The sequence below is a fragment of the Somniosus microcephalus genome, chromosome 25 (assembly GCF_052327205.1).
Source record: "Somniosus microcephalus isolate GS21.2 chromosome 25, FLI_Smic_1.0, whole genome shotgun sequence".
Taxonomy (NCBI): Eukaryota; Metazoa; Chordata; class Chondrichthyes; order Squaliformes; family Somniosidae; genus Somniosus; species Somniosus microcephalus.
This window is the reverse complement of record NC_141011.1, coordinates 41080343-41094415: the sequence shown is the minus strand read 5'-3', so window position 1 is coordinate 41094415 and position 14073 is coordinate 41080343. Positions and strand designations below refer to the sequence as shown.

General features: G+C 45.1%; 1 protein-coding gene across 3 annotated transcripts in view; it reads right to left on the bottom strand.

Moving 5' to 3' along the window:
• LOC147100728 (uncharacterized) overlaps positions 1–14073 on the bottom strand; it is a 35798-nt gene that overhangs the window by 15387 nt on the left and 6338 nt on the right. For all 3 annotated transcript variants that reach the window (XR_015073542.1, XM_085967269.1, XM_085967270.1), the window contains exons 2-3: positions 5084–5668; positions 3310–3380 (exon numbers count right to left, since the gene is read on the bottom strand). Coding sequence is in view for 2 of the 3 variants with exons in the window: in XM_085967269.1 (XP_085823395.1) it covers positions 3310–3380; positions 5084–5668 (656 nt within the window). In the remaining variant the exon portion in view is untranslated. The remainder of the gene's footprint in view (positions 1–3309; positions 3381–5083; positions 5669–14073) is intronic.

Sequence of the window (14073 nt, the reverse complement as noted above, 5' to 3'; positions counted from 1 at the left end):
GGGATGCTCAAGAGGGCAGAATTAGAGGAGCACAGATATCTCGGGGGGTTTGTGGGGCTGAAGGAGATTACAGAGAATGGGAGAATTTTGAAATCGAGGCATTGCTTAACCGCTAATGTAGGTCAGCGAGCACAGGAGTGATGGGTGAACGGGACTTGGTGCGAGTTAGGACACGGCAGCTGAGTTTTGGATCACCTCAAGTTTACGTAGGGTAGAATGTGGGAGGCCAGCCAGGAGTGCGTTGGAATAGTCAAGTCTAGAGGTAACAAAAGCATGGATGAGGGTTTCAGCAGCGGATGAGCTGAGGCAAAGGCGGAGACAGACGTGGAAATAGGCGGTCTTAGTTATGCTGCGGATGTGTGGTCGGAAGCTTATTTCAGGGTCAAATATGACACCAAGTGCGGTTCAGCCTCAGACAGATGTTAGGGAGGGGGATGGAGTCAGTGGCTAGGGAACGGAGTTTGTGGCAGGGGCCGAAAACAATGGCTTCGGTCGTCCCAATATTTAATTGGAGAAAATTTCTGCTCATCCAGAACTGGATGTCGGACAAGCAGTCTGACAATTTAGACACCGTGGAGGGGTCGAAAGAAGAGGTAGTGAGGTTGAGCTGGAAATTGTCAGCGTACATGTGGAAACTGACGCACGGTTTTCGGATGATGTCGCCAGGGGGCAACATGTAGATGAGAAATAGGAGAGGGTCAAGGATAGATCCTTGGGGGACACCAGAGATAACAATGCGGGAGCAGGAAGAGAAGCCGTTGCAGGTGATTCTCTGGCTACCGTTAGATAGATAAGAATGGAACCAGGCGAGTGCAGTCCCAACCAGCTGGACGACGGTGGAGAAGGATGGAGTGGTCAACCGTGTCAAAGGCTGCAGACAAGTCAAGAAGGGTGAGGAGGGCTAGTTTACCTTTGTCACAGACACAAAGGATATCATTTGTGACTTTGAAGAGAGCCGTTTCGGTACTGTGGCAGGGGCGGAAACCTGATTGAATATAACATGCTGTGGGACATGATGCTTTTACAGGGACCATTGACCTTAATGTCTGTGGGTTAGGAAGAGGGTGGGGAGGAGCAGGGAAATCAGCCCAAAGTCCTGCTCCTGATGGTTATCCAGCAACTTTGCTTCAATACGTGTGTTTTCTTCATCAAAAAAGGCAAGCAAAACCCAGACCCATTACTGCAAACCATCACTAATGTGGCGAGAGTAGACATTTCAATCAAGGTACAGGAAACTTTGGTTTATCCGGAGGTTATATGTCCGGAATACTCGATCTAACGGCAAAAATCAGGAGCCGTTTTTTTTAGTTCTCGTTGCTTTTTTTTCCCCAGTCAGGCACTGCAAGGTCTGTAGCTATAGCAACAGCTTCAGCTAGAGACGCTTGCAGCGGCCTGTTTTGAAGCTGTTGCTAAGCAACAGGGTTTGTTGATTCACACGGAGCTTTTCAGTTCCGTATGTTTCAACATTAACGCTGGTATGTCCGGCACTTTTGATGGTACGGCACCAGCTCGGTCCAGTCAGTGCCGGATATCAGAAAGTTTCCTGTACTTCAGTGAGCAATGATTCGGCAATTTCAAGCTTGGGTCTTAAAAGGCATGAAGATTGCAGGAGTGAGGCAAGGCCAACGGATATAAGGAATTCCAAGGATTTAAGGTCCTGGGCAAGAAGCGGTTAAAGCAGGAGATGGCTGAGAAAGAACAGCATATTTGGGCCTCCGAAAAAAGAAGAAACTAACAATGAGGGAAGTGTTGGCCATCGTGGCATTGATAAAATAAAGACAAGAAAGGTTGTGATGGAGAGAAAGGTTGAAGGCTAGAGGGGAGAAAAAGTTTGTGAATCAGACAACAAACTTCAACTCATATCCTTTGCAGGAGTGCGAAAAAGGTGTTGGAAGGGACTTCTCAGATATAGAAGTATTCAAGCCTTGGATAGACTCGGGCTTCATAAAGCATTAAAGGAAAACGTGCTCAACATGAAAGAGGAAATCTAGCTTCCTGGAGGAAACTTGCAGGATGGCGCGGGTGGATGTCAAGTGCGGATAGAATCAGCCTTGGCACGCGCAGTCAAACAACCCGCCACCACCGACAACCCAGGCTCACGCTTGAACAGTGGCAGCTCGGAAAAGGTATTCAGGACTCCCAAACATGGGAGCACAAGTTATTTACCTTCAGGGACAAGGGGGGGAAATTAAGAGGGGGGAAAAAAGCAACTGTCCCAGAAACCTCACGGCATACACTAGGGAATCACCAATGGTGCTGCCTACAATAGGTCAGAGGGCGCGCTGTTTTACAAGGACAGAAACATTATACCCGTAAAAACAAAACCTATTATTCTGTTGCTGAAGGGTAGGTGCGTGGCCCATTAAGACTACAAAGTCTAATTGATGTTAAATAAACATTGAGTAACTGAGGATGACAGCCCTGGCTTTGTTTGTGGCAATGTCAATTAAGAGGCTAGGGACACTGTGGCTCTGGTATTTTCTGCATATAGAGAGCTCTTCTGTGCTTTGAAAAGAACTGCCCTTCACCTTAAGCTATTTGTTTTTTTTTAAAACAGGTGCAGAAATTGGCATTAGACAATGCGCAACATCTCAAGTGTGATGGACAGGAAATATATATTTTTTTAAGTTATAAAATGACCGATGCACAACAGTCACTTAAGTCTGTAACCTCACGTTGGTTAAATAATTATAAACCACTTGAGCTTCACCATTACTGGTTCTACAAGATTATAACTTTGTAATTACTCGCAGGTATCCTTTATTTGAATGCCGTTTACAGCTCAGTCTTGGTTGTCAGCCTATCTCCACTGGCCATTCCTCTGGTCCCTCCCCTCGGTCACGATGCTGACCCATACTTCGCTGCAGTTACATAGGTGACAGCAACTATTCCAGGATCTCATCCAAGTGGTCACCATTCACAGGGGAGCCCAATGTCGACAGGCTATTTGACCATACAGGGCAGCACAGCGAACCCTTGTCCTCACCAAATATCCAAACAAATGCATTTTCCAGCAGGAACCTCTGGTTTGCAGTCACGAACAACATTGCTGATTATTACTTCCCCCTCCCTTGTCCAGGGATGCTGAGGCTGGCCAGCTGGTCCCTATAGCTGCCCAGGCTAAAATCAACTAACAAGGACATGATTGGGATCAAAGCTAGGACCATTTGGTTTGGATGACTCAGAACCACAGCACACAATGTATACCCACTTAACCTTTATAGCAAACTAACAAGAGTTACCTCCTCAACATCATCCTTCCTTGTCCCTCCAATTCCCATCTGCATTTATCCAAAACGCACACCATACCTGCGCGTAAAGCATCCAGGACTATTTCCGAGCCTTCTTCTGCCAGCGAGCAAATAATGATTCCTGAGACACTGCACAAACAGCAAAGGAAACAATTAGGAGTCTGTGTAGAACCAAGTTGAAAAGAATCGAAGATCTCAATACCAGATCCCTGCTCCCAATTTTTTTAATTTTTTTTTAATTTTTTAATTTTTTAATTTTTATAAATACTACTGAAATGTTTTCATTCTAATTTACAAAAGGAGACCAAAGCTTGTCGTTTGCATTAAACGTGAGGACGGAGAAACAAAATAATCCAACACACACAAATCCCATTCACCTCGAACGTATGTTCTGCCATATTATTGACTGCCCAACACACAGGACAGGAACATCCTTGTACAAGATATAAAAAGAACCCTGAAAATGTGGAAAACACAAAGAAGACCAATCATTCGAATGAATCTAAAAGGTTAACTTATAATAGGCCCGATGTCCATTTTGAGAATTTACCGCTTTGATTTCCATGCCAGATATTCTGTGCAAGCTTTTTATTGGCAATGCTCACAGATCCACAACTGTTCAAAGGAACGCTCCATAAATGAATGGCCAAAATGATCAATAAGCAGCTGCCATTAGGGATGGATATCACCTGACGTGGCATCCACCTTTTTTTTAAAATTCGTTTATGGGAAGTGGGCATTGCTGGCAAGGCCAGCATTTATTGCCTATCCCTAGTTGCCCTGGAGGACCTACGGAGCGACCAACTGCATCTAGTTCCATTAAACATACACTTATGGCACCGCAACTGTAAAGTTAAATAAAGGGGTGGTGATGCTAGTCCAAGTACCTTGCATAGTTCAAGTGTTACACCTAGTTGGGGGCGGGGAAGCTGTAGAGAGAAGATAAGCAATCCTGCTGTCTAATGGAACGTCTGCATTTTCATTTACAATTAGCTGGTGATATTGGCGTCAAAACCACTGGAGAATCTAGGGGGTTGGAGACTATGTTGAAGGATTCTTTCAGACAAAGAAACTACAGATTCTAATGGGTACTGTGGAATAAAAGAAGCAACAAATGGAGCTTTCTCTCGTAAAGAAGGTTTGGACTCGGTAGCTGAATAAGTGGAATCAGAGATTCAGCTTCCCTGTTGCTCATCAGCAGCTGGTCAGGTCCAATGCAAGGTCTGTGCTCAGTTAGCTGACCTCAGCCAGACACAGGGAGGGGTACTATAAAGGGCCTTGCTGTCTACTAACTAGGCAAGGGAGAGGATAGCAAGAGACAAACAGTCAGAGTTTCTACTCCTCTCAGCCCCTGTCCAGCAACAAAATAAGGTGAAAGTTCAGCTGGGAGAGACTCGCACTCCAGACTCTGGTAAAGTACCAGGCTCGGTGGTCTAGCAGGAGTGCCCACTTCAAGAGAGGTAAAGTGGAAAAAAACTGAACAGAAAAAGAAAAAATTATTCATACAAACACACAAAAGGCGAGAAAAGATCTTCGAGGCCAACTATGCTCATCCTATCCATTAGATGGTGCAAACTCGTGTAACTGCCCCCCACACTGCTAGAAAGTCAAGCCACACAAAAGGCAAAGGAGAATAAAATAACCCGCAGCCACTTTCGGGAAAAACTCTGGCAGATTCCTCCCCAACTCCCTAAGCCATCAAGCAATCTCAAGGACACCATGGCACATCGGCTTAAAAACTATCCCAACCATCCTGTTGCCTCCATAAAAGGAACATACTGCTCCAACTCGAGCAGGTCTGTGCAGTGTTAATATGCGGCTCGGAACCGTACCGTTGGTCGTTGAGCACAATGTCAACGTCCTGCCCCCGGACCACCCTGGTGTTCGCAAGAATGTTCGCGCTGAAGGCACATTCCAAATCCTGGATGCAGTCCTCCACAATGTACAGCAAGCGGCAGCCGCTCTCCTCTTCAATGCTTTTAAACAAAGCTCTGTTGCCGCTGCAAATGCCGAACAGCGCCAGTCCAATGCGGCCGCCCATCAAACCAGCATTCCCGTATCGCCCCACTGTCACGCTGGAAACAGCGTTGTTGGAAGTTTCGGGAACGATGTGCCTTGGGCCGCTGGGTCTCGAAGAGTGGGAATGACCGAGGACTTGAAGGCCATTGAATGGAGGCAACGAGCCGGAGGGGGAATTGGAGGTAGCCGTGTCATGGCAGATAGTCACAGTGTTGGTAGTGGAGTTGGACACACTGGTTCTGAATGAGATCATGTTCTGATGGTGAGATACTGGAGACGGAATGTTGTTGCTGAAGCTGGTGGGACATGGGGTGGGTTGGAATACAAAAGACGATGATTGTGGTAGAACAGACTGATCGAGTACAGACATACCAGCAGCAAAGTCCACAGGGGGAGACCTAAGAAAGGGAAAGTAGCATTAAAACATTAGATAACTAAACAAAAATGAAAGAAAAATTCTAAGTTTCCCCTGGCCGCATTAGTTCACTTGATAAATGCACAGTCCAGTTGTATGGAGTCATACTGACCAGAAACATCCCAGGCTTGAATTAGCCAATGTCCGTTGTCATGACAGCGCGGACTTGTACTTGGCCTCAGTATTCACCTACAGGGAAAGGTTGGCAGAGAGGGCAAAGTAATAATGCCCTGATCCCTATACAGTGACCCTTAATAGAAGAATGTGCAGAAGGACGTCAGGGGGGGGGAACAGGGTTGAGCACCATTGTGACGTTCCCCTCACCCCAGCGGATCGGAAAGCACGTCAACATCCAATATCTCGGCTCGTATGTGAAGAAAGCCATTTAAAAGGAGGTACCAGATGGACACCGTCACGCCCCACTCCTACCCAGTGGAACTGTACCATGGTATTGAGGCAAATAAAAAGACTTGCATTTATATAGCGCCTTTCACGACCCCAAGACATCCCAAAGCACTTTACAGCCAAGAAGTGCTTCTGAAGTGTAGTCACTTTTGTAATGTAGGGAGAAAAAGCAATTTGATGTCCAAATCCTACTCAGCACATGGATCAAAAACACGGAGGCCACTAACAGATTTTCAAATCACAGCCAATTCTACGATTCAATTTTGAAGCCTTGCTACTACCATTAACATTCAGAGACCGTGTGCCCCCCAAACACTGCCATTATTGAGAAAGAAAACCAATAAAAAAAAAAAATCAGATTGTGAAGCTCATAATTTTAGACAAGAGGGCTGTGTACTGTGGATATTTGGGAACCACAAGGCTCTGGCTCAGTTTACTTCCAACAGCAGGTCTGTGATCCTGCAATTATATCAGTTGGAGAAATGCTCTGTGGGTACCAGGGGCATTCTCAACATTACTGTATTTGACACGAGAACAGGGAGCTGGATGCATCATCTGTACAGACACAGCATAGGTTAACCCATTGCCCTCAGCAGTCCTTCCGAGAAAGGCTTTGGATAATACTGATTTGGGAATTGGGAGCACAGTAAAACTAGTCTACTTGTTATAAGCGGTCAGCTTGGCTCAATTGGTAGCACTCTCACCTTGGTCAAAAGGTTCAAGGTTCAAACCCACACAGCAGGACTTGAGCATACGATCTGGGCTGACTCTCACTGCAGTATCGAATGTTGCATTATTATCGGATATACCATCCCTCGGATGAAAAGTTAAACCGAGGCCCTTTGTACCTGTTCTGCTGGTTCAGGTGCATGTTAAAATTCCCGTGGCACTACTTGACGAAAAACGGGGAATTCTCCTGACGTCGTCATAATTTTCTCCTTCAACCAGCATCGGCATAGGAATCTGAACTTATAGCACCTTTAATGTCCTCAGGGTGCCCCAAAGAGCTTCAAATCAAGTAAATTACTTTTGAAGTGTAGTCACTGTTGTTACGTAGGCAAGCTGATCAAACAGATGGACTGATATGGTCTTTTTCCGGTTCTGTATGTTCCTACGTAACTTATTAATGGGTCATTCAGCTCATTATTGCTTGTGGGGGGGCATGTTGAATGAAAGATGGCAGCTACGTCTGCCCACATAGCAACAGTCACTACTCTTCTAAGTACCTTGCAATGTGTCCAAGAGACATAGTAAAACACAACATAAATGCAAGCCTGTGTTTCTTTCCTTCTCATCTTTGAAACACTGTCCTCAGGAAGGCTCTTATGTATGGCTGATTTTTGCTAGTGAGGGGGCCACTTTTAAAAATAAAATCAGAGTTTTACAATATAAATGACACTAGTAAATTACCTGTGGCATCGCCCCCGTTCAGTTGATGGAAAGAAGTTATTACTAGAAACTTTGGTTTATCCGGAGGTTGTATGTCCGGAATACTCGATCTAACGGCAAAAATCAGGAGCCGTTTTCTGTAAGTTTTTTTTTAAGATCTCGTTCTTTTTTTTCCCCCCCCAGTCAGCCACTGCAAGGTCTGTAGCTATAGCAACAGCTTCAGCTAGAGACACTTGCAGCTGCAGCCGACTCTTTAGAAGCTGTTGCTAAGCAATAGTGTTTGTTGTCAGATACGGAGATGAAAACCTCCGTATGCTTCAACATTAACTTTGTATGTCCGGCAGTTTTGATAGGTCGGCAACACGCCGGTCCCGTATATCACAAAGTTTCCTGTATTAGATGCCAAGAGTTTGGAGAAAGATGTCAGAAGCTTGTTCCACAATGCCACCTACTGGCCAGAGCCTGCAACTACATTGTGACAGTTGACATAGCAATTTACAACAGTGAGTGTTGGCACAAAAGCGTGACCAAAAATTGTGGCAATGGAAAGTAAGGTTTGTGCACAGGAAGTGTGCACATTACACAAAATTTTTTAACAATATGATCTGCTATTGCACTGTAACACATTTTATAAATTGCCAACTTTTCAACCAACTTTTTCTTGTTAAATATTGCATGGCCAATGACTATTCACCTATCTCCTCCATTTCTGGCCTCTTGTGCATCCCCAATTTGCATCGCTCCACCATTAGCAGCCATGCCTTCAGCTGCCTAGACCCCAAGCTCTGGAATTCCCTCTCTACCTCTCTGTCTCGCTCTCCTTTCTTTAAGACGCTCCTTTGGTCACCTGTCCTAATATCTCCAAGTGGCTTGGTGTCAAATTTTGTCCAATAACACTCCAGTAAAGTGCCTTGGGATGTTTTTACTACTTAAATAAAAGACTTGCATTTCTATAGCGCCTTTCATGAACACAGGATGTCCCAAAGCGCTTTACAGTCAATGAAGTACTTTTTGAAGTGTAGTCACTGTTGTAATGTAGAAACACAGTAGCCAACTTGCGCACAACAAACTCCCACAAACAGCAATGTGAGAATAACCAGATAATTGGTTTTAGTGATGTTGATTGAGGGATAAATATTGGCCAGGACACTGGGGATAAATCCCCTGCTCTTCTTTGAAATAGTGTCATAGGATCTTTTACATCCACCCAAGAGGGCAGACGGGGCCCTCGGTTTAACGTCTCATCCAAAAGGACGGCACCTCCGACAATGCAGCACTCCCTCAGCACTGCACTGGAGTGTCAGCCTAGCTTTATGTGCTCAAATCGCTGGAGTGAGACTTGAACCCACAACCTTCTGACTCAGAGACGAGAGGGCTACCAACTGAGCCACAGCTGGCACAGAAGCGTTATATAAATGGAAGTTGTTGCTGTAATAGATGATGTTACTCTCATTTCTGAACCTACAAAGCAGCAACAGTACAACAGCCAGACCCCACCCCCACCCCCCCCAGGTGATGGGAGTACACACAAAAAAAGGTGCAAAGATTGACAAGCCAACAATGTTCTCAGTAACACAAAGACTCCCTACATTTTCCAAGAATCTCAAATGATCTTGATGTTGCAAAGACTGGCGATGCATTGGTTTAAAAAAAGTGAAAAAGAGGCAGCCTGAGAGAAGTTAAAGAAAAACACCACGAAAGCAAAGGAATAAAAGGAAAATAGTGACAAACAGGGACAAGCACTCCATCTCCAACTGTAAACTGTAACTGCTATCTCCTGGCCTATTTTTCCCTGCTGTTCAGCATCCACCTTTCTCACCACTCTGTAAAGTACTTTGAAATCTCTTCTATACATGAGCACGCTAGAAATGTAAGTTGCGAAGAAAAACAGCAGAGACAGAAAGAGAATAGTCATGAAGCAAAACAGAGGCAAACAGAGATTTAAAGCAAAGATAATCAAATGTATTAAGTTGTAACTGCTATACTGTAATTGTGGATCAAACTTTTCTTACACACACTCACACGATAAAAATGTGGAATTGCTTTCATTGTTTCGATTGATGCATTTAAGGGGAAGCTCGATAAGTACATAAAGGAATAAAGGGATTTGCTGATAGGGTGAGATGAAGTAAGGTGGGAGGAGGCTCGTGTGGAGCATAAACACCAGCATAGACCAGTTGGGCCGAATGGCTTGTTTCTGTGCTGCAAATCTTATGTAATTCATTTCCCAATAAAAGTACAGCCAAAACTCCAATTTGACCTTTAAGCCACCAAAGACAGTTCCGGAGGGCTTTATAATTTGATGATCTCTCAAGCTAAGCTAATGGGCATTTATACCTACAACTGTTACTTCTACCTGTGTCATATCACTTCAAATTGCATCAATCCAGAACTTCATGGCCTTACACAGTTAATGATTCACAGCATTCCCACTCTCAAAGCATCACATCATGCTCGCTCTTCCAACCAGCCCAATCATTTTACAAGATGCGTTTTTTTTTTAAAACCACAAACAACTGTAGCGGACCCGTGGTAGGCCCTCACCCACTACATCTCATTAATGCAAGTTTTAAAACATTTTCTCCCCCCACCCCTAGGGCGATACTTTATAAACACATGGCTTTTCCGTTGACTAGCGGATGTCCTTTGACATTGCTCATGGCTGAGCCGGATTTTACGCTGTTTCAAGGGCTGTGGAGTGGGGAAGAGGGAATTAGCATATACACAAGTGTGATAGCCGAAACAGAATGCTGAGGTCCGACGCGGAAGTGTGAAATGTGACAGACAGTAAATGCCGTATAATAAATGAGCGCTAGTGGCCAGAGTGCAGTATAATTGGCATTAATGGCATACCATTAAAATACAGTAGGCGATTTCCATGCCTCCAACGGTGTCCAGGGAATCAGACAATGCCGGACTACTTTTCCCCTCCAATGAGCCCAAAAGGGACCAGCAATGCACTGTTAAAAGGAGATGTGTTCTTATGTCCCAGCCAGGGACATAAACTATTGCTGTAACTGAATGGTGTCTAGCCTACGGGACAAGAAAACTAGGCTTTCTTACAAGGAGGTAAAAAAGTAATTCCTACGTAATTATTACTCAATTGGACACTGAATTTACACAGGAGGGAGCGTGCAATAAGATGGGTCGAAACTCTCCGATGTTTCTTCTGCAAGTTAGACACACGGAGTGAAGCTCTGGTAGGTGCAATGCCATTCAGGCCATCACACAGGGGAGTGCCGGGGAAAGGAGTGCCGGGTTCTGTGGGTCATCGTATAAGAGAAGTCTCTGGGGAGGAAAGCCAAAGAGGGGAAAAAAAGACTGGATGATAAAGGAGTCACCATGCCCCAACACCACTTACTGTAATCGCATACTTCAATTACTTTCAAAACCGGAGATCTCGAAATGGCTCAGTCAGCACTTGCATTGAGCAACCTGGGCAAGTCATACTGACCAGGAGAATGGCAGCTTCCATTGCTGAGTTAGCTCAGCCAGGGCCTAGGCAGTGCTTCAATTAACCTCAGTGACACTGAGTGAGGAGGAAAGCGAAGGGGTCAGAGGGGAGGCGGGAAATTAGATACGGTCATCTCATTACTGAAAGCAGCAAGCCCGCTGCTGAAAACACTGGCGTGCGAGTGCCAGGATCGGGCTCGGTTTTGATGCCCCCACCATGCCGCAGACACATGAAGAGCGGGTCACTTGGGCAAGGTATCGGAGAACAACCCCGTAACTGTGAAACTCTGCCCAGCGCGAGTCACCGACTTCAGGACAAGAGGGAATTTTTAAAAAACGTAAATTGAAAAGCATAAACCGTGGGGGGATTTTCAGCTATAAAAATGCTCAAGAAATAAAACGAGACCAATTAAAGAGTCACATCTCTGGCATAGCCGTTTCAAAATGGATGTGCAAGGATATCAATTTTTAGCACTCTCCAAACCCCAGAACTACTATTTTAGAAACATCTTAAACTGCTCCGGCCACAAAAACACACCCATACTTTATAGAGTATTTGCTTCACAAGCGGTACTAAATCAGCCCACATAAACGATGCATCTGTGGCCTCTTCAGCAACTGAACTACAAAGTGAGGTTAACAACCACCACCCTTTAACCCAGACCCAGCATCGCAGAAAACCAAAGACTGTAATTTACACCTTCCACAGCGGATCCGTGGAACAGAATAAAACCACGGGGAAGGGAAGAAATCAGGGCTCCAAAACACAAATCAGCGAGAAGGGACATTCTCCGCCAGGGCTGAACACCCTCTTGCCTGCGAGTGAAACTTTTTGGTGGCCAGTTCTTTCGCGCTTGGCAGCGACTCACCTTCCCTTCTGGGGATGGGTGCAGCATTCTGGTCTCTGACAGGCGCAACTCAATGTGGCTCGTCACTTTGCCCAACACTTCAACGCCACGAAGATACTAGATCGGGCCTTCAAGCGGGTACACAGTCTTCCTCTGCCTCAGGTTTGTTACCCACTGAAAATTGAAAGAGCTCTCCAATTAGTCCCACTCCCCTGCCTTTTCCACAGAGCCCTGCAAATTTTTTCCGTTCAAGTATTTATCCAATTCCCTTTTGAAAGCTATTATTGAATCTGCTTCCACCACCATTTCAGGCAGTGCATTCCGGATCATAATAACGTCTCATCTCGCCTCTGGTTCTTTTGCCAATCACCACAAATCTGTCCCCTCTGGTTACCGACCCTTCTGCCACTGGGAACAGTTTCTCCTTATTAACTCTATCAAAATCCTTCACGATTTTGAACACCTGTTAAATCTCCCCTTAACTTTCTCTGCTATAAAGAGGACAACTCCAGCTTCTCTTGTCCCTCCACGTAACTGCAGCCCCATATCCCTGGTACCATTCTGGTAAATCTCCCCTGCACCCTCTCCAAGGCCTTGACATCCTTCCTAAAGTGTAGTGCCCAGAAGTGGACACAATATTCCTGATGGATAGATTATTGTTCGGTGTGGGTAGCAAGGGATATGGAGAAAAGGCAGGAAAATGGAGTTCAGGTGCAGATCAACCATTATTTAACTGAATAGCAGAGCAGGCTCGAGGGGCAAAATGGCCTCCTCCCGTTCCTATGATGCCAACTGCTCCTGGCCCCAATATCAAACAGCTCCGCTGTGTTAACTGAACCCTGAAACCAGTGTCAACTGAGCGGTTGAAGACACTGAAAGGAACACTCCGTACATCTCAAAAACCTGGCCTATGCCAGACAGAATCAATTAATGTAATAAAAAGAAACTGAATCAACACAAATTGATCATTGTCTTGGATTAAGTCAGCGCGAATGAGTATGGAACGGGAAAAGCAATGTACACAGATCCTATCAATACAGCCCCAGGAACAACAAATTAAACCAATTCACTTTTATTTTCAGTCATTGGTTTTGTTAAGCCAGCTAGCTCATCTCATCTGTAATGGATCTGGGCGCATTCCAGGTCAACGTGTTGCTACACAAGATGGGTTCCAGTGATCGCCAGGAGATTCGTGGACGACTTCTTCCAATTGTCCCTCCACTGGGGTTTCCTTCTATGAGCATCTTCCCTTGTGTGTCACCTTGGCTTCGATCCAAGGACCATTAATGTCAGATTTTCCTGCCTGGTTAAAAACCTGTTTTAATTCTTGTATTTAGTGTTCAAAAAAAACCAGGAGAAATCAGGAGGAGGAAAATTGGACCTCAAAAAACCCAGTAAATACAAAGAAAATCAGTAAACATTCCTAAAACTCAAGAAAACAAGAAAGGGACTTTAAACAAGTCAAGCTAGTGTCAGCCATGGCTCAGTCAGAAGGTTGTGGGTTCAAGTCCCACTCCAGAGACTTGAGCACAAAAATATAGGCTGACAATCCAGTGCAGTACTGAGGGAGGTGCCGTCTTTTGGATGAGACATCAAACCGAGGCCCCGTCTGCCCTCTCAGGTGGACGTAAAAGGTCCCATGGCACTATTTCGAAGAGCAGGAGAGTTATCCCCAGTGTCCTGGCCAATATTTATCCCTCAACCAACATAACAAAAAAAGTGGGAGCTTGCTTTGCGCAAATTGGCTGCTGCGTTTCCTACATTACAACAGTGACTACACTCCAAAAGTACTTCATTAGCTGTAAAGCGCTTTGGGATGTCCTGAGGTCGTGAAAGGCGCTTTTTAATGCAAGTCTGTCTTACTTTCTAAATGACAACCCATAAGTATTTACACAGTTCACGGACAACACTGTTAAGAGGCTCATTTGACTCTAGGTTTTTGTAAAATTATGTATTGTTGTGGCTGGAGCCACTAACCAACTACTATGATGGTGGGGTAATAAGCTTTGTTGGAGATTATACACAGGAGAGCAGTTGCGATCTTGCTTTTAGTGTGTGACCCGAGTCGGCCTTTGATCGATGACCTCAGTCTTCCGGGGACTATCAATTTGGCAAGTGTGTCTGTGCAATGCTGTTCTTGCTCCATGTCTAACTAGGAATGAAATTGGTTTTTACCAATTCGCCACCCAAAACAAAAAACTGGAATTTATCAGTGGAAATCGTCGCTCTCAGCTGATGTTAGGTTGCAGGTTCAATACTTGAGTACATGACTTAGGGCTGGCACTTCACTCCA